Raw genomic sequence first — 25,485 nt, 5'->3', positions numbered from 1 at the left:
AATCAATAAAATGGAATTAAAACTGTGAGCCCTATGTAGAACAGGGACTGTGACCAATCTGATTACATTGTAACCACTCCAGTTCCTAGAACAGTGCTTGTCAACCAGTAAATGCTTAACAAATACTGTAATTGTTATCTTGGGTTCCACAACTCATTACTTGAGTTAAAGCAGTTGAATGCATGCAGTATTCTATACAGGGAGCCACAATAAAATGAGGCCATGTATCACAGTGTTGACAGAGTAAAACTTTATTATGGCACTTCATTTAATCGTATTTATTGAGCAGTTACTGTGTGCGCAGTTTTGTACTAAGTACTTGGGATTGTACAACAATCAGCAGACACTTCCCTGCCCACAGTGAGTTTGTTAGGCACTTAGTATATGTCAAGCACTGAACTAAGCAGTGGGGTAGATACAAGAAAATTTGGTAGGATACAGTCCCTGTTTCACATGGGGCTCACAGTAGGAGGTAAAAGTAGGATGGAATAGGCTTTAATCCCCATTTACAGATGAGGAACCTAAGACACAGAGAAGTTAAGTAACTTGCCCAAGATCACACAGGAGACTAGTGGTGGAACCAGAAGTAGAATCCAGGTTCTCAAACTCGCAGGACTTTGCTCCTTCTATTAGGCAACACTGCTCTTTCCTTAAGTTTCCCATAAAAATTTTGCTCACTTTTTGCTTTTCTCTTGTTAGCTATTTTCTGAAGTCTTGAGTCCTTTGAGAGCGAAATGTTTTCTCTTCATGCTATTTTTAGGTATATAAAAAATTCCCTTCTCCTCTCTTCTTTTGGAACATTCCTTTTGAATTAATTTTAGTAGCTCCATCTTGTCATCATGTTCATTCTTTGGTTATCCTAGATCTCCAACTATTTCCATCCTTGTTTGTAGTTTTGTGGTATATGAGCTATACATTTGCACATATACATTTTCAGAGAGAGAGAAAATGATCATTTTAGAATAATTGTATATATATGCATGTGCAAATACATATATTAACAACCCTTATTATTATTATTATCATTATTAATCAGAGGAATATATGCATATTCATTCATTCATTCAATCATATTTATTGAGCATTTATTGTGTGCAGAGCACTGTACTAAGCGCTTGGAATGTACAATTCAGCAACAGATAGAGACAATCCCTGCACAACAATGGACTCACAGTCTAAAAGTCTATATAATATATATTATCCATGTATACAAAACAATTGTATAATGCAGTATTCTGTAGAGTGAGCCTCTATAAAATGAGAGGCTATCTACCACAGGGATGACAGACTGAGCATTTACTATAGGTCAAGCATTGTACTGAGCACTAGGGTAGATCCTTGAAAATGTGGTAGGACTGGTAAAATCTGTGATATATACACAAATGCATACACACACACATAAATATATATAAACATATGAGTGTGTGTATATATACACCAGATATACGTATCTATAGATAGATCTATAGATACATGCATAATATATATATATATCCTTGTTTCTTTTGATGAGTTTGTAAATTGTTTTAGAAAGAGCATCTTCAATTTCTGGTGCCATAAAAGGGACTCTTTGGACACAGAATCCCACTTTAATTTTTTTCTTAGTACTTTTTCTGTTTTCCTAAACTATTAATTTTGTAATGCATGAGGCTCATTATGGATATCAAAAGAAGGAACTGTATAGGATTGATTAGAGGAATTTCAATAGGCTTCAAATTAACCAACTATAAAGTTAAACATGACTAAAACACTCACTTGTTCATTCACTAAGCTGATTGCTTGTTCACAGATAGATTTTTGGGAGCCCTAGTTTTTGCCTTTAGTTTTTCCTGAAAGAACTCTGTAGTCATTGGCTAAAAGCATTGGAACAGACTTTAATCTGCACTGAACCTCCTGTTTTCTCTAACTCCTCTTGTTCCATATGCCTGCCATTGGACAGGGATTGTCTCTATCTGTTGCCGAATTGTACATTCCAAGTGCTTAGTACAGTGCTCTGTATATAGTTAGCACTCATTAAATACTATTGAATGAATATTCATTTTTCATTACAGGTTTAGGCCCAAATAGGACATTATTTAAGACCTTTTTTAAAGGTGGCTTTTAAAAATTGGACTGTTCTTTGAGTTATTTCAGTGGTCTGATTATTGGGGTTTAGCTAGACAGCTAACAAAAGAAATCTGCTTGTTATTTAGTTGAATTTAAAGGAAAAAGAAATGTCATGGCCTGCGGGTAGTGGATTCATTTGTTTGCTCAGAACTTGAATGCTAGAAGATAATGTCGTTATTTCTTGAAGAAGACATCTCTCATTACTTATTCGCCTTTCCTCTGCCCAGTAGCAAAATTTGCTTCTGACAAACAGCTTCCTCTATGAGGGCATGTAACAAATCAACTTGAACTGTGCATTTTCTGAAAGGCATAAATGTGCATTTTTGTCTGACCAATAAAAATAAATACATCTGAATTGAGGTGGCAACCCGACATCCAAATTTACTTCATTATAATAGCTGTTCAGCATCAACATCTGAGTTTGAGAAGCTGGGTTTCCAGCTACATAAACAGTTATAGTTATGACTTTAGGGTATTTCTGAAACTAAGTGATGAGGCTAATTTGACTTTAGATATGTCTTTAACGCATGTTGATTGTGAAACCTTGGCGTGCTGTAGTAAACAAATGGTTTAATGAAAATCAGGCAATGAGCTAAAATCCCCAGCTTCTTTCCATTCTTCTTTTGTTTATTTCTTGTGGGCATCTGTTTATGAAGGAACACTAGTATGTTTCATATGGCCACACATTTGGGTTTTACTTGGAGGGAAAGGGAGGTTAAATGAATTTTTGGCTGAATACATCCATTCAAGCACATCATCCGCTATTTGGCTAGTGATTTTGCTTTGTACAGCCTTTATGGTATACACCAAAAATTGCCAAATCCTGCAGAAGATCAGTCAATCAATGTTTTTTGTAGAACACTTACTGTGAGCAGCACACTGTACTAAATGCTCTGATTTCTTTCAAACAATAATCCAGATTATCCTGTCCATGTCAACAAAATTCCACCCGTGTCACAGACTCTTTTTCAGAGTATACAGCCAGACCAATTGATGGAGAGAAATTCTATTCGAAGAACAAGAAGAGAGATACTGTAGCATGTAGGCATCATCTTTACAAATGGTATGCAGCCTACCAAATCATAGCTCTCCAGATGAGGTTTTAACTGGTGGTTTACTGTCTAAGGTCTTGGTCTGAGAAGTCCTCATTTGAGGTCTTGGTCTGAGAAGTCCTCATGTCTAAATTTGAGATATGGCTACTTGACAAAAATACTTTTGTCAGTTATACACATCTTTATCAAAAATCTATTATTCCCCATCAATACTCTATAATGGATTTGTCCATGAAGCTGCTACTGTTGATGATGGTAAAAAATCATTCACCACAGTACAACTATTCATTCAATAGTATTTATTGAGCACTTACTATGTGCAGAGCACTGTACTAAGTGCTTGGAATGTACAGGTCAGCAGCAGAGATAGTCCCTGCCCTTTGATGGGCTTACAGTCTAATCGGGGGAGACAGGCAGACAAGAACAATGGCAATAAATAGAGTCAAGGGGAAGAACATCTCATAAAAACAATAGCAACTAAATAGAATCAGGGTGATGGACATCTCATTAAACAAAATAAACAAAATAAATAGGGTGATAAAGATATATACAGTCGAGCGGATGAGTATAGTGCTGAGGGGGTGGGACGGGAGAGGGGGAGGAGGAGTGGGAAAGGGGGGTGAAGAATGTTTAGCTGCGGAGAGGTGAAGGGGGGGTCGAGGGAGCAGAGGGAAAAAAGGGGGGAGCTCAGTCTGGGAAGGGTTTTGAAGGGGGAAGAGAATTAGATTGTCTGAGATGAGGAGGGAGGGCATTCCAGGACCGCGGGAGGATGTGGCCCAGAGGTCAACAGCGGGATAGGCGATACCGAGGGACGGTGAGGAGGTGGGCGGCAGAGGAGTGGAGCGTGCGGGGTGGGCAGTAGAAAGAGAGAAAGGAGGAGAGGTAGGAAGGGGCAAGGTGATGGAGAGCCTTGAAGCCTAGAGTGAGGAGTTTTTGTTTTGAGCGGAGGTTGGTAAGCAACCACTGGAGGTGTTTAAGAAGGGGAGTGACTTGCCCACATTGTTTCTGCAGGAAGATGAGCTGGGCAGCGGAGTGAAGAATAGACTGGAGCAGGGCGAGAGAGGAGGAAGGGAGATCAGAGAGAAGGCTGACACAGTAGTCTAGTCGGGATATAACAAGAGCCTGTAGCAGTAAGGTAGCCGTTTGATGGAGAGGAAAGGGCGGATCTTGGCGATATTGTAAAGGTGAGACCGGCTGGTCTTGGTAACGGATCGGATGTGTGGGGTGAATGAGAGAGACGAGTCAAAGATGACACCGAGGTTCCTGAGACTCTCTTGCTTAATTTCACACTCCACCATGAAATGTATAGTATTACTTTTCTGACTCCTTTCCATTTGGGGTGAATGTTGTTCAGACATCAGTGACAAAGAGGGGATAGGTACGCAGGAAGTGGGCCTGAGTTGTTTTTGCAGAAGTGATGTTAGTTTGCAATGAGCTATCCATATTTTCTTGTTCTGGGGTTCCTCAACCTGCAATTACAAAGTGATATATAAGGAAAAGGTATGGAGTCTATGGTCACCAAATAGAATATTTGCAGAAACCATTGGAATCTTGCCTTTTTGGTAAGACATCTCCAAGAATGATAGAGTCGCTTACAAAAACCAGGGAAAAGCAAAAAAAAAACAAAAAAACCCACAGAACTACAGCAGTAGCAAAGCAACCCCCAAAAACCATAGTTTTCCCTCTGTTCCACCAGACATATCTGAGCCCCAAAACAGCAGAAGCACCAGAAAAAATGTATACTCAAGTAAGGGACATTGTTTCAGTAGCAGTGCAGTGTCAATAGAAAGCCATTGTGGCTTATGGGCTGGTTTGGAAGGACTGTTCACAAGAATTATCTGTATGCAAAACCAACCTGTGCATAAAATGCTAAGTGCTTAATAACTCCTACTGCTTGGATGTGTCAAGGAGTGCTTGGAGAATAAAGGAATGGGAAAGAAAAATTACATTTTAAATATGTGGAGTCTGGGCATAAAGAAATTTGCCCAGAAACTCTCTTCTCTTTGTTAGCTATGAATCAAGAATTCTACTTCAGTGAAAGCCTCCTTTCCTGCCTAACCAGTGGAAGGACATGGAAATTTTAGACAGGTGGAGAAAGTCAATCCCAGTGTAACTTTTGCTAGAAGAGCTATAACATGAAGTGGTAGTTGTTCAGATTGAACTGTCCTCTGCAGTTTGCATTTTAAACTGAGGAATTCCAATAGAGCAGTGTTGAAAAAAACTTGTAAGTGTAAGTATTTGAAAGAATAGTAATATTTTTTCACATGTTCTTTACATAGTGGGACTAAAGGCTGAGTTTAACTTTGAGTAGCAGCTCTCAACAGTCTAGCATGAGTTAATTAAACAAAGAAAAACAGGGACAGTGCTGGGATATGTTCAAGGGAATGGGACTTAATGGGAGTTGTGGAAGTAAGCCGCTCATTATACCAGTCATTTTTCAGGTTTCTGTGAGAGCAATTATGTCCAGTATAGGGTTCCACATACTGAGAGTTGTGGAAAACTTGGAGAAAGGTCCAGAAGAGAGGAACAAACTCACTGAAGCTTTGGAAAATGGAAGGCTATGAGTGAAGGTTAAAAGAATTTGGGATTGTTGGGCCTAGAGATAAAAAGGCTGAAGGGTGATGATTTACTTAAATATAATAATGGTAGGTAGAAGATTAGTGGTTCGATGTTTTCCATCTCACTGTCTACTAATTTTGTCTTTCAGCTCTATTGTACTCTCCCCAAGTGCTTTGTACAGTGGTTCTGCATAGAGTAAGCAATACAGGAAAGCAGTGTGGCTGAAGGAATGGAACAGGGCACCTGGGCACCTGGGTTCTAATCTCAGCTCCCGGGTTCCACTCCTGGCTCTGCCACTTGTCTGCTATATGACCTTGGGCAAGTCTTTTCACTTCTCTGTGCCTCAGTTATCTCATCTGTAAAATGGGGGATTAACACTGTGAGCCTCATGAAGGACAGGGACTGTGTTGAACCTGATTTTCTGGTATCCACCCCAGTGCTTCATACATTGCCTGACACAAAATAAGCGCTTCACAAATACCACAATTATTATTATTGTTAGTAATAACAATTTTGAAAAAAATCAAAATAATGATTGATTAAATGACTGTGACTTAAATTGGAGAAGGGACATTGCATTAGATGCAATGAGGTACTTACAATATGAACTACTGAAAGCTGGAATTGCTTACTGGACATATCTGAGAACATGGCAGATACTATATAGGTTGAATAGTTGAAGTGTGATCCTGGAAGAAGGAGAATAGAGTAAGGACTTAATAAAAGCTATCAAATTGATTTTTTAATAAACAAGTTTGTTTTTCATCCCACTGCTCTGAAACAATTTTGAATATTGTCAAATTTGACAAGGTTGCCTTTAGACAGCATAGTAGATAATGTCGACATCCAAAAAATCTAGTATTGGTTGATTCATGGTAAATATGTAGGATGAAAGGATAAGAGGTGTGTAAATATAATTGAGTAATATATATTTGACTTTTTATTTCCTTTTCTTTGTGTAGAAAAAAGTTAATCATATACAGAATACAAATATCAACATTTATGTGTATTTCACATTTAGGTATGTGTCTTGTGCACTGGGCTGTCCATACGAAGGAAACATTGCACCTGATAAAGTGGCAGAAGTAAGAACATATCTATTGCCTTCTTGATTTCATAACAAGAATAGTATAGCAATTCTGAATGTGCATGAACTTTTTATTTCTCTCATCTTTTTTCCCATTGATGAAAAATGCTACCCTTGAGTATGGTTGTTATGTGAAAGTGGGCTGCCACTTCTTAGAACAAGAAGCATGTGCTGCTTCCTAAGATTGGAGCCTCTTACCTGCCTTACACTGTTAGGATTAAAACTAATAAGAATAGGGATCATTATACTTTCAGAGTAATTCAGAGGAAAAAGAAGTTAGAGAAGCTAGTAAGGATCTGTTGCTAACTGGAAAGGCCTCTGGCATCATGGCTGAACTAGACTCTTCCCCAGAGTAAACCAAAGCCAATGTTTATTCAATATCACAGTTAATGAAAATATCAGAAGAGAGATACAAAGGCTAAGGTTTGGCCTCTCTAGACCCAGAGATAATTGTAGAAATACGGATAGTTTTCTGAGCTGTGCTTGGAGCCACAGGGACCAAGGCTTTTGCTTAGAGAGGATAGTGGAAACAGCTTTAGATGGAAAATGCCCTAAATTAAAGCTTAATCTGAGAGAAAACCACTTCACCACATGGGAAAATTTCTAGCAGAGACCCAGACCAGAAGAAATTGGGGGTGGGAGGAGAAGGAATTAGTTATCAGCAGGGGACAAAGCAACAGAGTAGCCAGAGGCTTTTGCCAGTCAACCCTGAGGATAACTCAAGTCCACTGAGAGCAATCTTGTCCCAAGATATTTCAATGGCTTCTGGAATGCAGAGGCTAAAGAGCCCCTTTGCTCCTGGAGTCTGAGGTTTTTCTTGTCCTTTCCTTAACTTCAAATATTTTGTGAAGATTTACCCTGGCCTGTTAGATTTTTAAAGCATACCACTTGGCCTTCACTCTATGTATTGTCTAATACATTTGATCATTTATAGAACTTTTTTTTAAGAGGCACATTGATTTTTCCTGTGATTTTTTTTGTTTGTTTCACCTTAATTTCTTCCTTTTATTTTATGGGTTTCCTACAGCACAACCAATGTGACAAGCTTGTGACAAAGTGGTTCAGGTTTTTTATTCACATTAGAAAAATGCAGATAAAACTTCCCTATCTGGATTCCACATCTCTTAGCTCTGCGAGCCTTTCTCAGAGGCTGCCTAATACTACTATAAGGAGTCTGCCTGGGATCTTCAGGGTCTTGAGGGAACATGCTCAGAGTTAGGAACTGATCTTGAATTCTCTTGAAGTCACCTGGACTCCCACCAGGCTTGAGGCAATGACCCCATATCGCCCTGTAGTTCATCTAGGCCCATGTCAGAAAAAGCCTGCACTTCCGATAATGCCAGGGTAAAACTCAATTATCTGGAATATCCAGTTAGATGGACTGGTTTTGGCCTCATGCATGTCAGGTGATTAAGTTTTTATGGTACCTTTTATGGTAGGTTAAGGGATATGTTTAGCTGGTTTTAATAAAAAATGAAAGGTAAAAGTGGCTGGGCTCTAAGTGAAGCAGTACTGAAAGCTTCACTGAAGGTTATGTCACAAGTGGAAAATCAGCATTATAAAAGCAAAAAGTGAGGCAGACTGCAATTCATCTGAAGCTACTCTCCTTTAGCACTTACTTTAAGGAAAGTCTACCTTGAGGATATTATTCCATAATGAGAAATAAGAATGAACCAGCTCCAGCTCTTGAAAGCAGCTGTCACCAGTGGAGATTTGGTGAACAGATCTGCAGGGGAAAATGGAAAGGCAGGTTGTTAAACAAGAATCATTATGAATATGTATCTGTTTCCATTCTCCTTGTGGATTTCTTTTTAAAAGTTGAAGGGCTGTATGAGTCCATCTGTCTTCTGTTATGTCTATCATTGATTTTTCCTGTCCTATTCCAAACAATGCTCAATTCCATTATATCACCCTAAAAATATAAACACAGAATGGATTTTAAATAATGTTAGAGTTCTGAAAAGGAAAATAATGAGGGCATTACAGTGAAGCATTGCATGCTGGATTAGCAAGACTGATTCCTCTGAGATAGGGGGATTTTAGTTTACTTGGCAGAAGGCCTACTTGTTTCTAGAAGATCCAAAGATCAATAATAGATGCTGTCATGTCTTATTACAGTATTATTTCTCATCCAGTGAAAAGGTAGACTTCTTTGCTATTTATTTTGAAGTCTGTTATTTGCCCAGGCCAAGGAGCTCCTTGACCCATTTGAAGTGTTATTTTTGTTCCATGGGTCTAGAGCTAGGGAAGTGTCTTAGTGAACAAGGTCTCAAGAGAGCATGTAGTCAGCTGCTAGTAAAATCATCTGGCTAACACTCAATAAATCCCAGTTATAACATGCCATTCGAAAGATCTCCATGGTAAAAGAAAGGAAATAAATGATGTTGTAGCACCTAATAGACTCTTAACTTATGGTATCTCCAAAATGTATTGACTGAACAATTGGAAAACTTAATAATGCAAAATGAATAGCATGTCTTCCACTTTATTTTGAAGACTCTCCATCAGTACAAAATCTACTGCTGTCTTTGACTTAGTGACTCATTGATAAAGAGTTTAATTGCTTAACCAATAACAGTCCTTTACAAAACAGTAATCATTATGGGGAAAAAAAATCACAGCATATTATTAAACCTTATGCAATATGTGCCCAGAATAATCAGTCTATGCACAATTTATTCCTCTTTTCTTTCAAGTTAATAAAGTACTTCATCAGGCCCCAACCTTGGAAATACTGTAAATGTGTTCCCCAAAATTTATTTATGAAATTTTTGAATGGCTGATGCATTATCAGGGCATTGCAAATGATATCCCTCCCTAGAAACAAATGTGCATTCATTTGCCCAGCTGTTCTGTTGGCTAAATCTTAATTAAAAAGCTCATTTTCAGTGTGCTTGAATAAACCTACATACCTAGAAATGCATTTTAAACCAATTTCCAAATGTCTTTATTGTGTGTTGACCTACAAAGTTAACTTAGGTGAAAGCTGACTTGATCATTTTCCTAAAGGGACAAGAGCCTCCTTGTATAACATTTTGGGTACCTTTACAAGTATAGAAAAATAAATTTATGATGCTTTCCCATTTATTAATGAATTTTAATTTGAACACTGGTATATTCTATTAATAGAAAGCAATTTGTTTTCCGAAGGTTCATCTTTGGAACTACGTTTTTTTTTTTGTAGTGTATGTTATGGTCTTACTATGTGCCAGGCACTCTACTAAGTGCTGGACTGGGATAGACACAAGCTCATTGGGTTGCACTAGGTCTACGTCCTATGTGGGGGTCACAGTCTTAATCCCCATTTTACAGATGAGGTAACTGAGGCACAGAGAAGTTGTCACTTGCCCAAGGTCATAGAGCTGACAAGTGGGAGATCAGAGATTAGAACCCAGATCCTTCTGACTCCCAGGCCTAACTAGGACCTATCAACTAGGCCACACTGTTTTTCTTATGTTTAGATTATCCTTGCTGATGAATGTAGGGATTGATCATTTATTGTTTGTCTTATGCCTCCTCAGTTCCCTACTTTTAATAGAACTTCATCTTTTCTCAACAGGTATCTAAGAAACTCTATGGCATGGGCTGCTATGAGATATCTTTGGGGGATACAATTGGAGTGGGGACTCCTGGAAACATGAAAAAAATGTTGGAAAGTGTTATGAAAGAAATCCCACTAAGTGCTCTTGCTGTACATTGTCATGACACTTATGGACAGGCCTTAGCAAATATTCTCACTGCCTTGCAGGTAATTTTCACTTTTTTCTCTGTTTTTAAAGCATAAGTAGTATTTCACAGTTTGAGTCAAATAAATATTTGGAATCATTATCTTTCCTGCTTCTCATGCAGGGAGTTTTGAAGACTCAAAGAGTTCCATTTATTTACTAGTTTCATGAAGGAGTATCCTAGTAGCCATAGTATTTGTTAAGCATCTATTGTTTGGAAAGCACTGAGATATAGACATTTTACTGAACTCTACAATCTAAGAATATGGGGTCGATGCACTTGGAGAGACATCTAAGGAAAGTGGAAACAAAAGTATGTGCCATGGGTGATAATAAGTACTATGCAAACAACAGGGCTTCAGGCTTTTAACGGTTTAGAACAGTCATAGAAGTCACGGCGGTAGTCATGATGGTGGCCTTCCCAACATTTTGAAAGTTGATAAGCCATGCTGCCACTTGTTTGAGTCCTTTCTGGGCTGGATCATGGGCCAGTGAGAGCCTTGGAAACATAGGGTTGGGCCAACCTCTCACTTGTTTAATCAGCCCTGAAGTTTGGCAGTAAGAGAGCGACGGAGGAGCTTTTGCTTCCAGGCTGGATCAGAGGCTGATGGGAGCCTCACTGGAATGGGGAGATCAGGAAATCTCTCTTCTGTGTGATAAATCACAGAATACTTGAACTATATTCCTGTAGGTTACTTGGAATATGGAGACCTATCAGCCCCCAATAGGTGGGGAGAAATGTCCAGTGATAAAAGGGTGCTTAATATCTTACATTTCACTTTTAGCTTGGGAGATTTTTTTTTTTAAATGATATTTGTTTAGCACTTACTATGTGCCAGGCACCAAACCAAGCACTGGAGCAGATACAAGCTAATTAGGATGGTCACAGCCCATGTCACATGTGGGGCTCATAGTCTTAATCCCCGTTTTTACAGATGAGGTAACGGAGGCACAGCGAAGTTGATTTGCCTTAAATCACACAGTATACAAATGGCAAAGCTGGGATTAGAAACTAGGTCCTCTGACTCTCAGGACCTTGTTGTTTCCACTAGGCAATGCTCCTTCTCTAAGAATTGTGCTCAGTGTAATAAACTCAGTCTTCAGTGTATATTGCTGAGTGGAGTTTCCAGTTTACACTTTTAAATCATTTTTTGAAAATATCCTTTAGATTTTGTCAGATTCTCTTTCCCCTTGAAATTTATTTAATATTAATAGAATGAGGGACTTCCAGTGGTTATCTTAACACAAAGAGTCCATAATAAATCCAGAGAAATAATCACATATTACATGTGAGTGCAAATGATAGAGAAACATTTTTAAGACTTTTTTTGTATTGAAAGAGCAATGTACTGTAGTGACTTTTGGTTTTTGCCAAAGTAACATTGTTTAAACTCAATTGAAACCAGTCTATCTTTTATTCTCAGAGTAGAGGTGTATGTCAATAAGACCACACACAAAGGTTTTCGTAGTGCAAATCAATAAGTAAATCTAAGCCCTTAGTCTTTGGTATAGAGCTGCCTGGCGGATGTTTAAATGGAATGCTAATATAAATCCCAATAAGGGTTTATTGTGATTTACAAACATATGTGCACAAATCCTTTTGTAAGGAGAAGTAAGGAAAAAATCTTATGTGGGATCACGGAGGAAAGGAACTGTACACTGTTTTCTTTCTTGAGTGGGAGGAAATGTAACCTAATGTTAAAAACAATGGAAAACATCTATTTGGGGTTCTGTTCTCTTAATTGTATGATATGGGTTTCTCTGCAGAAAATTATTTGGGGGAGGATTTTTTCTGTGGGAAATTTTATTTTATGACTTAGCTCTGCCCAGGGCACATCTAATTCCAGCACCACTCCATAGAGAGAGCTATAAGTCAGAGTAAAATTTTCCAAGCCTTGTGCCACTGATTTCTTCCTAGAGTCTATCCCAGGTACATCAGTGTGCCTGCAAGATTGTCAGCATTAAGAGAACATGTCAGTTAATTTTACTTCCTGACCCAGGGGTGGTAGTTTCTGATAGCAAAATAATGACCTTGATTATTTAATCTAATGTATTATCTTGGGCTCTCTCTACTTTCTTCTTCTTTTTCTTTCCTTTATTCTTTATTCTCTATACTTCACACTTGCCCAGACTCAGTTACTAGAGGATGAATAATTAAAGAATAGTCCAGATTAGGCAGAGGTAGAATCTGCTGGGGGCAAAGAGTGGTACAGATGACATGGGATGCAAACTCTTTTTTTTTGCATGTGTCATATTGCAGAATTTGACACTTAGTTTTAATAATTGAACCTATAGGTAAAATATTCTCTCTTTTTGAAAACAACAAGGGGAGTGTGGAATTGGATTTACATCTTATATTAATTAATACGCACTAGATTCTGCAGGTACAGAAAAGTTTTTCAATAGATGAGTGTATCTATGCAGAAATGCTGCAGTTAACATCCAGTGAAACAAACCTTAGTTGGAATGTGTTTCCCAAAGAACATTTTAGTCCTGCAAATGCTTTAAAATGCATATTATTGTACTTCATTATATGAGATACTACATGGAGGGTTATATATAAGAAATATTTTATATTATTGGGGTATAGAGATATTATCCAGGCTGAGAGTCTTATCTAATAAAATAAAACAATTTATGATGAAATATATCCTTCCTTATTGTGGACTTGGTATGCAAGGTTAATTCCTCCGATGGTTAATATCAAGGTGATTTTTCTTCATTCACTCATATTTATCAAGCACTTACTGTGTGCAGAGCATTGTACTAAGCGCTTGGAAAGTAAAATTTGGCAACAGAGACAATCCCTGCATAACAACAGGCTCACAGTCTAGATTTGAATAATATCAAATTAAAGGTATTAATGAAAGAATGGGTAAAAGAATACAGTTGAATGTTTGTGTATGAATATTTGTAGACATTAGGGATAGCTTTAAGTTTGATGTGCAGCAATATCTTTGTCTTCTGAGGTACATGTAAGGCATACCTTTGAAAGAGAAGCAACATGGCCTAGTGGATTGAGCATGGGCCTGGCAGTCAGGAGGATATGGGTTCTAATCCTGGCTCTGCCACTTGTCTGCTGTGTGACCTTGGGCAAGTCACTTCATTTTTCTGTGCCTTTGTTAAGTCATCTGTACAATGGGGATTGAAACTGTGAGCCTCATGTGGGACAGGGACTGTGTCCAGCCTGATTTGCTTGTATCCACCGCCGCACTTCACCCTGCCTGGCACGTAGTAAATGCTCAACAAACAGAACAATTATTATTATCATTATTATTATTAAAGCCCTAACTGATCATTTTTATAAGATATCAGAAAGAATTGACTAAAAACAAACCAAAAAAACCCAAACTACCATTTAGAAATGTACTACATTCATGTTGAGAGCACACATAAAATTTGAAATATGACTAACTTTTCACAGAATGTTTGAAACCTATTTAGATCAGGAGATTAGCAAGAATCTATAGTTTATATTTTTAAGAAAACAAACAGGCTTGGAGGAAGCATAGCAGTGTGGGTAGGTGACATGATAATCAAAAGTATTTGAGTGTCTAATGTGCTAGGCATTTTGGGGTTTTCAGAAAAGGTTAAGCATGTGGTCCTTACTCTCAGGGAACCTACAACCTTATGGAGGAGACACGTAAGAATTAAGTAATGAATATACAGTTTAATAATGAGAATGATACTATTTGCTAATATAATCAACTTGGGTAAATAATAACAGCAATAACAAGTAAATAGGTGAATAAATTGATGAATTTTTTGCTTAATTTGGACTCATGATTTGACTTAACTAGATAGATGTCAATGTCCGTAACAAGTTCTATAACCCACTTAATGTTTATTTGCTTAATTTTGACACTTTAAAAAATTATATTAGTTAATTACTATGTGCCAGGCAGTGTGAAGTGCGGTTAGAACAAACTAACCAGTTGGACGTTTTAAATTAAATATCTTTAAATTATTGCTTATAAATTTTTTATTCATATCAATGCCTGTCTCTCCCTGTAGACTGTAAATTAATTATAGGCAGGAAATGTGTCTACTAATTCTCATGTATTGTCCTCACCCAGGCACATAGAACAGAGCTCTGCAGATAATAAGCACTCAGTAAACACCTATTGATTGATTGACACAGTCCCATGCCCCAAATGGAATTCAAAATCTTAAGCCCCATTTTATAGATGTAGGTAACTGAGGTACAGAGAAATAAATGATTTTCTGAAGATGACATTGCAGATATGTGGCAAAGCCAGATTTAGAATCCAGGTCCTTTGGCTTCCAGGCTTGCGCTCTTTCCAATAGGCCAAATGGACACTGACGAGAATAATAATAATAATAATAGTAATAATGGCATTTGTTAAGCACTTACTATGTTCCAAGCACTGGGGGGCTACAAGGTAATCAGGTTGTCCCACATGGGGCTCAGTCTTAATCCCCATTTTACAGATGAGGTAACTGAGGCCCAGAGAAGTTGTGACTTGCCCAAGGTCACACAGCTGATAAGTGGCGGAGATGGGATTAGATCCCATGACCTCTGACTCCCAAGCCCGGGCTCTTTTCACTGAGCCACACTGCTGAATTAGATTTTCAACAGCAAAGATTAACAGTAGAGAGCTAAACTTTAACCTAGACTGATGTAGAAAATAACATCAGTTAACAACCCCTGTTTTAGGCCATTCTTTAAATTGTTCTAAGAATTAAATCAATAAAATTACATTTATCAACATCTAATCAATCAATTTACCATTGGTATTTATTCCACACTATGAACAAAGCATGCCTGGAAAAGTACATAGGAATAGCTAATGTGATTTTACCAGACTATAAAATGCCCACAGAAGTTGGACAATCCAACTTTCTTCTCCCAAGACTACTGTACACAAACTACAGCACAAAGATTTTCCTCCTATTGAATTATGAGGAATGTCTTTGTAGAATTTAATGCATTAACTCTAGACTTGGAGAGATCATGATTACTGGAAATAGAACAAATTTCCAAGGATTAGAAAGAGGAATAGATAGTCTTTCAGTGTCCCTTCCAGAGCTGAATCTAGGAAAAAAAAAGACAGTTTGCTTGTGAGATTTAATATTAAAAGACATGCCATTTTTAAGAAAATTGATTTATTAAATTGCCTTGTTTAGGAGTGTACTTCATGGGAAAGAGCGTGGCCTGACTGAAAAAGCCAAATCTCAGAGTCAGAGCATCCAGGTTCAAATTCCAGCTCCACAACTTGCCTGCTTTTTGACCGTGGGCAAGTTACTTCATCTGTGAAATACCTGTTCTCCATCCCTTTTAAACTCTTAGTCCTATGTGGGCATGGACTGTAGCTTTTCTGCTTAAATTGTATCAACCCCAGTGCTTAGTACAATGCTTGTCACAAAGTAAGCACTTAACAAATACCAATCAATCACTGATACTTATTGAGCCCTTACTGTGCTCAGAGATCTGTCCTAAGAGTTTGGAAGAGTACAAAACAATAGAGTTTGTAGACCAGATCCTTGCCATAATAGCAGAATTATTATCATTATTATTATCATTGTTATAATTTCAGTTGAGGTTAAGATAACTAGTTGGGTATTGCCACTTCTGTTGTTCTTAGGGGGAAGAATGAAGTTTTTTGATCATCTTTTCTTGCCTAAAAATCTTATCAATATCTAAGTGGTTTCATTCTTTTCATCTCCCCCTCCTACCTAACCTTACTCATTTCCCACTACAACCCAGCCTGCTCATTTCACTCCTCTAACACCAACCTACTTACTGTGCCTCAATCTCACCTTTCTCATCATTGACCCCTTGCTCATGTATGTCCTCCCTCCGGCCTTTTGGAATCTCTCTTCTTTCATGTCTGACAGACTGCTACTCCCTCCATCTTCATTATCTCATTTCCTGCAACAAATCTTCCCTGACTCATGTGTCATTTTCCCACCACATTCACTGTCCCTTCTACATCATCTAAGTACTTGGGTCTCTACCCAGTAACAATTTGGATACTCAACCCACCTCCAGCTCCACAGCACATATGGACAAATCATTATACTTTGCTGCTTCCTTTATTGTAATTTATTTCAATGTCTCTCTGTACCACCAGATTGTAAACTCCTTGAGGGAAGGGATTCCATCTTCTTACTTTATTGTATTATACTCTTCCAAGCACCTCCTATAGTAAGTGCCTCCACACGCAGTTAGTGTTCAGGAAATGCCATTGACTTATTGACTGATTCACATAGAACTACAGAACTACAGTGGGTTAAAGTCTAATCTCCTGGGGAATAATAATAATAATAGGAATTTGTTAAGTACTTACTATGTGCCAAACACTGTTCTAAGCTCTGGGGTAGATACAAGGTAATCAGGTTGTCCCACATGGGTCTCACAATCTTAATCCTCATTTTACAGATGAGGTACCTGAGGCCCAGAGAAGTGAAGTTACTTGCCCAAGGTCACACAGCAGATAAGTGGAAGAGCCGGGATTAGAACCCCAACCTTCTGATGCCCAGGCCTGTGCTCTAGCCACTATATAATGCTGCTTCTCATACGCCATGCTGTTTCTCATGGGTTTCGGGTGGGTCTTAGATAGGTTTTAGATGGATCATCCATCTAGAACCCAAGATATATATACTGTGGTATGAATACACAGAATTAACTACATTCTTAAAATAGTTTTAGTGCATTGCATTTTTAGAAATGAAAAGCAACTTCTTCAAGAGTTTCCTGAAAATAGTAACAGTTTGTAGAACTATCCAAACGTCAATCTGCCCGCTACTCAAATGCAAATTTAGAAAAGTGAAATCTCTCCAATTGAAGACTCATTTCAGCCATCTGCCATTCATGGTGAACCCACTAAATGAAGCACTTCGCTTTACAAAATCAGTAAGCAAATCACATCCATCAGTATTTTAATGCCATAGAGCTGTTTACCCCATTTCTGTGACCAACTCTTCTCTCCTGCTGAAACTCACTACAGATTAACAGTCAAACTTTTCAACTGGTGGTTTCAATATTAAGATTAAATTAGACAATTTTTCCCTCTAAAAACATATAAAGTAAACCACCTCTTATTTTAATGCATAAAAACAATGAGGTAGGCACAAAAAATAAATGTGGAATTTTTTTTTCTACAAGTGCAGACTGTGGTAAAACTGTTATTGCACTTCTAGGTTTAAACAAAAATTAAACCTTTAACTGAGGCACAGCTAATACTGTGACACAGTCAAGTTCTGGCCAAACACAGAATCATTATAGAAAATGAACAAACTTTTTTTTTAATCACCTGCACAAATTTTAGGCAAAGCCTGGTACACAGAAAAATGGCAAAGCCCTTGGCCAGGCCAAAAACAGCACCCTCCCTCCCGCCCACCAAAAGCAAACCCCAAAATGAAGAAACAAATTAAGATCCCTTTTCACTTCCCCCCCCTCCACAACCCTCCATGCCCCACAAAAAGTTATCCTAGCCACTGTGCCTTTCACATTTTATAAATATTAACTTCTTAAACCTGCACTTTCCTCTTTGTCCACATATTGTCACATTCCAAAAAAAAAAAGAAATGTCAATTAAATACATTGTTAATGTTACTATATTAAATCTGCTCTCTGCTTCAGCAAGACTGGCTCTCACATCACCACTTTTTAACCTTCCCTTACCTGCTCCCAGTCAAACCAACAGCCCAATCAAGCCTCTCGCTTTATTTACTAACACAACAGAGTCATTCAAAGACAAGGAATTCTGGAGCTTCAAGGAAAATCGTGTTACTTTCTAAAGCATGTTTACCACTGGAATTCACTTACACAACTTTTTTCAGACAGAGAAGTTCTTCCTTTGGGTTTGTTATGGAATTGGGTTTAAGAGATTATTATCACTATTATTAAACTCCATAACCTCCGCCAAACTGATTCTCTTCCCCTCTTCAAAACCCTACTTAAAACTCACCTCCTCCAAGAGGCCTTCCCAGACTGAGCTCCTCTTCTCCCTCTACTCCCTCTACCACCCCCCCTTCACCTCTCCGCAGCTTAACCCTCTTTTCCCCCCCATTTCCCTCTGCTCCTCCCCCTCTCCCTTCCCATCCCCTCAGCACTGAATTCGCCTGCTCAACTGTATATATTTTCATTACCCCATTTATTTTGTTAATGAAATGTACATCGCCTTGATTCTATTTAGTTGCTATTGTTTTTATGAGATGTTCTTCCCCTTGACGCTATTTATTGCCATTGTTCTTGTCTGTCTGTCTCCCCCGATTAGACTGTAAGCCCATCAAATGGCAGGGACTGTCTCTATTTGTTGCCGACTTGTTCATTCCAAGTGCTTAGTACAGTGCTCTGCACATAGTAAGCTCTCAATAAAACTATTGAATGAATTTCCGATTCACAGCGAGTCTATGACTATATTTTCTTCTGCCATAATCCATAACTTTTCTAATGTTTCTTTGTTATTGTTGTTATGGTCTCTAACCATCTAGCTGCTGGTCTGCCTCTTCCACATTTTATCTGGACTTTTCCTAGCATTAATGTCTTTTCCAGAGAATTAGACCTACTGATGATGTGTCCAAAATATGCTAATCTAAGTTGAATTATTTGGCCTTCCAAACACCATTTTGGCTTAATTTGTTCCAAAATCTATTTATTTGTTTTTTGGGCAGTCGATAGTATTCTCAAAAGCCTTCTCCAACACCACATTTCAAAAGAATCGATACTCTTTCTATCCTGTTTTTTCACTGTCCACCTTTCAGATCCATAGGTTGTCACTGGAAATATCATAGAATTTACAATTTGTATTTTTGTGACAATTGTTACAACAGCACATTTCATGACTTTTTCCAGGCTCTTCACAGCAAGTCTTTTTATCATTAATCTTCAGCATATTTCTTGACTATTAGTTCCTTTATTATTGACTATTGATTTCAGGAGAGAAAAACTGTCAAATATTTCACTCTTCTCTCCATCCACTACAGATGAGTTAAAACTTCCAGTTGTCACGATCTTTGTTTTCTTGACATTCAAATGTAGGCCCATCCTTTCGCTCTGTTCCTTTTGCTCTGTTGGATAATAACAATAAGCCCTTCAAATCTTCACTTTCTGCTAGTAGGGTAGCACCATCAGCATAATGAAGGTTGTTTATAGTCCTTCCTCCAATCTTTATTCCCCTTTATCTTCATCCCTTCATCATACTCGTCTTAATCCAATCCAGCTTCTCTAATTATGTATTCAGTATAAAAAAAGAAAAGATAAGGCAATAAGATACATCCTTGTCTTATACCCTTACTAATGGGAAACCAATCCATTTCTCCTTATTTTGTTCTTATTGTAGCCTCCTGTTCAGCATACAGTTTCCATATAAATGCAATTAATGGCTGGCATACCCATTTTCCTTAATGTGCTCCAGAGTTCCTCGTGATTCACGCAAAGACCTTACTATAATCAGTAAAGCACATGCTGACTTCCTTTTGGTATTCTCTTGTCCTCTGAATTATCCAACGGACATCAGCAATAATATCTCACATCCCTCATCCTTTCCAGAATCCTGCTGGAACAACAGGCAATTCACATTCCATTTAGGTCTCCATTCGATGCTATATAACTTTTAGCAATACCTTGCTGATGTGTGAGTTCAAGTAAACTATACGATAATTGTTGCATTATTTGTTTCTTCTTTCTTCAGTATTGGAACATAAACAGATCTCTTCCAATCAGATGGCCATTGACTGGTTAGCCATACCTGTTGACATAGTTTGGTAAGGACTTTAAACAAGTCTCCAGCTGCCTGAAACACCTCAACCTCAATAGGAAGCCTACCAAGCCAAATGCCTTATTTTTGGCAAGATGGTGTAAAGCTGGCCTAACTTCACATTCAATGATAAGTGGTTCTAATTCAAAAGAAACTTCTTCAAATACTTCTTGTATACTCTCTGGTATAGTTCCTCTGTGTATTCCTTGCATCTCTGATTCCATTGGCATCATTTATCATCAGTCCATCTTTGCTTTTGACAAAGCCAATCCGAGGATGACATTTTCCCTTAATTTCCTTAATCTTCTGAAATAGTGATCTTGTCCAACCACATTTATTATTGAATTCCATTTCTTGACATATGCTTTATAATATTCCTGTTTGTCCTTCCTGGCAGAGCAATGGAATTCTCAGCTCAGTTTTTAACCAGTTTCTTCTGTCCTCTGATTTTTGCTTTCTTTCTTTTTCTGGCTACTTCCAGAATTATGTTCGACATACACTTTGGCTTTTTCTGCTTCCTGACTTTTTGCAATACTGTATTGCTTTCTTCCTTGATGACATTTCTAACCTCCATCCACATTTTCTCTGATTCCTTGTCCGTGAGATTAAGTGTCTCAAATCAATTTTTTGATCCTTAATTACAAGGGGAATATATGTCAGATCATATTTGGGCAGCTGTAAGGCATGAGACTGTAAGCCCGTGTAGGCAGGGATTGTCTCTCTTCTTTTCCGTACTGTACTTTCCAAGCGCTTAGTACAGTGCTCTTGCACGCAGTAAGCACTCAATAAATATGAATGAATGAATGAATGAATGAATTTGGGAGGAATTGGAGGTTTTGGGATTTAGGACAGACCAACCTGAACATCAAAAAATCTATAACAAACTGCCTAAAGCTGAGTTACCACAGCAGTGTGTAGATTTCTCCATCACTTTCAACAGCAACACAGTTAGACAATGTATCACATTAAATGCTAAAAAAGGCTCAGAAAAATATACTGAGAGACATCTCTAAGTTAAAATGTGCAGGTAATGGAAAATAGCAGAATAGCCAAGCAGTTCCTGAATGGTTTGCCTAAAAGGAAAGTCCTACACAGAGAGGGCATGAGGCTTTTAGAAATACTGAAGCGCAACTTCTATCATCGTTTATCAAGGAATGAGCTGAGCAACACCCCCTGATAGAACAGTAGGCCAGTGAACCTGCTCTATAACAACTAGGAGGAGGGGTGAGTCTTCTTAAATTGATGTTTGGGAAAGATTCTGATTCAAGAAGAATAAAGAAATGACTAGGCTCTCCAAATAGCAACCAAGAGTAACTCAGCAAAGAACAATCTTAGCGTGGTCTGAAGTCTGGTATTACACCAGACAGTAGGCTTACTGCTGGTCTGTCTTCTTCTGAATCTGTTATGACAGCAGGTGCTATTATGTTTGTTGTCTAGGTTTTGGTGCTGAGGATCCTTCAGCCCTGGTTCCTGCTTCTAAATTGTGTGTCTCAGAAGCTGCACCTCAGGACTGACTTCACACTGACATGATAGGGGAAGGCAAAGGTTCTGGAGGAAATGGAGGTTCATTCATTCAATAGTATTTATTGAGCGCTTACTATGTGCAGATCACTGTACTAAGCGCTTGGAATGAACAAGTCGGCAACAGATAGAGACAGTCCCTGCCGTTTGACGGGCTTACAGTCTAATCGGGGGAGACGGACAGACGAGAACAATGGCAATAAATAGAGTCAAGGGGAAGAACATCTCGTAAAAACAATGGCAACTAAATATAATCAAGGCGATGTACAATTCATTAACAAAATAAATAGGGTAACGAAAATATATACAGTTGAGCGGACGAGTACAGTGCTGTGGGGATGGGAAGGGAGAGGTGGAGGAGCAGAGGGAAGAGGTTCCACATTCTACAATCAAACCAGTATGAGCTGAATCAAGTGGCCTTCCAAAAACTAGTGGCTCACACCAAGGTCTCACTGTGGGCAGGAAGTGTGTCTGTTATACTGTTATATTGTACTGTCCCAAGTGCTCAGAAACCCAGTAAGCACAACAAATGTAATTGACTGGTTCTGTGCTGATGGTGGAAAAGACTGATGGTCTTAGATTGGTCATTTCAGCCACATTTTCCCATTTATTGTGACTCCATCCGGTAGACAGGGACCTTGTCTAATTCCCAACTGTGTGTTCACTCCCAGTGCTCTACCCAGAATAAGTGCTCTATATTACCATTACCACTTCTACTGTACAGTGGCATCAACATGAACCCAGAAGTGAGAGAAAGGAGCAAGAGAGAGGAGAGAGAGAGAGAGCAGGAGCGGGAGAGAGAGAGAAATGGAAAGAAGGCATGTAAGCAAAGAGTATCCAGGGTTTGAGTACCTATGGTGAAATGGGACTTGAGGGAAAGATAATATGGAAGTTTGTAACTTTGCCTATCAATTCCATGATCCTAGAAAAGGGAGTAGGTACAATACTGATTCGTGAAATCACGCATACCTGAGAAATTTTATAGGTGAAACAGCTTTTGACTAAAGGAAAATTACTACACATCTGTCATTACTGGCCACAAACGGTCTCTATGAGGTGCAATTAGACTGCTTCCCTAAGAAGCAGAGTAGCCTAGTGGAAAGACCACAGGTCTGGGAATCGGAAGTTCTAATCTCAGCTCCACCATGTACCCGCTGTGTGACCTTGGGCAAGTCATTTCACTTTTCTGTGCTTCAGTTCCCTCATCTGCAAAGTAGGTACCCAATATCTATTCTCCATCCTATTTAGACTGTGAACCCCACTTGGGTCCTGATTATTTTGTATCTACCTCAGCGCTTAATACAGTGCTTGGCACATACTAAGTACTTAACAAATAGTATTCCCTGCATTCAAGGCCCAAACTGGAAGGAAGCCTCAATCTTCAAGTGGAGGAGACTGAAGAGAAGCATAGCTCAATGAAGAATATCATGCATAGAGGCCTCAGACAGCTGGCACAGTGCTTTTCTGGAAGCTTTGAAGCTACTGCACCCGAGGCAGACACAGGATATGTGGGGGACATCATACACTTTGCTTTTCCGGGAAACGGTTTACAGTGTTCTGTCCTGGAAGTGAACACTGAGGTTCAGAGAGACATATAATAAATGGAAAGTTGGCCTAATAGCAGGAAACAAATGGGAGTTGTAAATGGAACTTATTTTTTCAGTCTGGAAAGCACATACTAGCACGGCAGTGGAGGCATCAGTCTCAGGATCCCAGATTTTTATTACTTAAACATATGCCTCGCAGTATACTGTAGATGATTGTATTAAAAAGCAAAAATTGTACATTTTCAAATAACGAGTCAGTAGCAGCACTAATAAGAAGCTATGTTTTTGCAGGATAGGGTGGGAAATTTAGTAATCAGGCTAAACTAAAGTGTTGGATCAATAGGGTGAAAAAAGAACGCGAAATATTTCAGTAATGGGAAAAAGCCATCTGGTCCAACAAACCTGTCCTTTTAAAAAATTTATCTTAGCCCCACCTTCCTGTCTTTTCACCATACCACTTAATCTTCTCCTGAAGGGCTAAGCCAAGGTGTCTCTTGAACTTATGAATGCATTTTGCTTAGTCCTCTTTCCTTGTAATGTATTCCATATGCTTATTACTCACTATGTGAATTCTACTTCATACTTAGTTGTTTAATTTCTCTATTAGGTCTTTATTTTGGAACACACTGCTGGTGTAAATGGAAAGTTTTCCCAATTCAATAGATCATGCATTTTTAAGGCTTTGAGTATCAGAAGTTTGGCCTAGTGAAAAGAACATGGGGCTGGGAGTCAGAGCACCGGGGTTCCAATTCCAGCTCCACCACTTTTCTCCTGACCTTGGGCGAATCACTTAACTTCTCTGTGCCTCATTTTATAATCTGCAAAATGGGAATTAAATCCTACTCACCCCTGCTTAGATTGTAAGCCTCTTATGGGACAGAGACTGTGTCCAGCCTGATCATCTAATATCTACCCCAATATTTAGAACTGTGTTTGACACATAGTAAGCGTTTAACAAATGCCAAAATTAATTATTAAAATAAATATGTTTCAAGGGTAAATGCCATAATACCCTTACCAACACCATTATTCAATAGTTTTATAGAACCAGGCACTAGAGAGAATACAATGCTAGCAAGAGATAGTCCCTGGCCCAGAAAAGTTTGCAATCTAATGGAAAATTAAAATCCAAGTAGTAATATGCCAGTTTACAAATGGATACAATTGAGAAAGTAGGGCAGGAAACCTCCAACTGACAAATATATTGATATGAACATTTGCATCAACATAGCCATTGTCTGAATTGTCATGTGGACATGTTTTCAAACAATTCAATAAGTTGAGGGGTGCTGAAGGCATGAGGTTCACAGAAGAGACTTGGGCAGTTCAGAGACAAGGCTGGGAGAGGGTGATCAATTCCTGGTTACCACTGGAGACATTGGTGGGGATGCCGGGAGGGTGCTGCATGGAATGCTTAATTGGCCTTCAGCTGAAAGTCAAATTCATCAGGCTGTCACATACTCTTAATAAATTAAAGAGTCCAAAGTTATTGTTTACAGTTACGATCTAGAAAACTCAGTTATCCAGAGAGCTCAGACTCTTTGGGGATGTCTAGGTCTATCATGTAGATCTAGAAATTTTATTTCAAACCAATGTAAGGGCAGGGAAATAGTAATATTTTAATTGATTATTTCTAATCCTGGCTCTGTCACTTGCCTGCTGTGTGACCTTGGATAAGTCACTTAACTTCTTCATGCCTCAGTTTCTTCATCTGTAAAATGGGGATACCTGTTCTCCCCTTCCCCGTCCCCCACAAGACTGTGAGCTCCATGTGGACAGAGACTGTGTTTGACCTGATTATCTTGTATCTATCCAAGTGCTTAATACAGTACTTAGTACACATTAGGCACTTAATTATCACAAATATTAATTATTATTGTAAGGGATATAATATTCACAAGGTAGAGTGAAATTCTGAACTTTCCTGACCTAGGTCAGGGAGAGCATAGCACAGCAATAACAGCATGTTTAACTCTTCATTCTTAAGTGTCCAATAAATAAGAACAGTCAATTTTCTGATAACATGGGGGCTACTTATCAAGGAAACTTGTGTGGCAGTACTAACACTTTCTTCAATGTCGTGCACATGCACAAACTTATTTTATGACTCTACATCTGGTTCTGTCTACCAAGAGCCCTTTGTTGGAATAACTATAATGACAG

The 25,485-nt window shown here is 38.5% G+C and overlaps 1 protein-coding gene across 7 annotated transcripts in view; it reads left to right on the top strand.

Moving 5' to 3' along the window:
* Positions 1-25,485, top strand: part of HMGCLL1 (3-hydroxymethyl-3-methylglutaryl-CoA lyase like 1) — a 181,977-nt gene that overhangs the window by 79,143 nt on the left and 77,349 nt on the right. For 5 of the 7 annotated variants that reach the window (XM_029073980.2, XM_029073987.2, XM_029073973.2 and 2 more), the window contains 2 exons: positions 6,739-6,802; positions 10,364-10,552. In XM_029073980.2, the coding sequence (XP_028929813.1) occupies positions 6,739-6,802; positions 10,364-10,552 (253 nt within the window). The remainder of the gene's footprint in view (positions 1-6,738; positions 6,803-10,363; positions 10,553-25,485) is intronic. The other 2 variants (XM_029074003.2, XM_029073996.2) reach the window with 1 other exon arrangement.

The sequence above is a fragment of the Ornithorhynchus anatinus genome, chromosome 1, assembly GCF_004115215.2.
Source record: "Ornithorhynchus anatinus isolate Pmale09 chromosome 1, mOrnAna1.pri.v4, whole genome shotgun sequence".
NCBI classification, from domain to species: Eukaryota; Metazoa; Chordata; class Mammalia; order Monotremata; family Ornithorhynchidae; genus Ornithorhynchus; species Ornithorhynchus anatinus.
The sequence above is the reverse complement of the archived record's forward strand: the minus strand, read 5'-3'. Positions and strand labels throughout refer to the sequence as shown.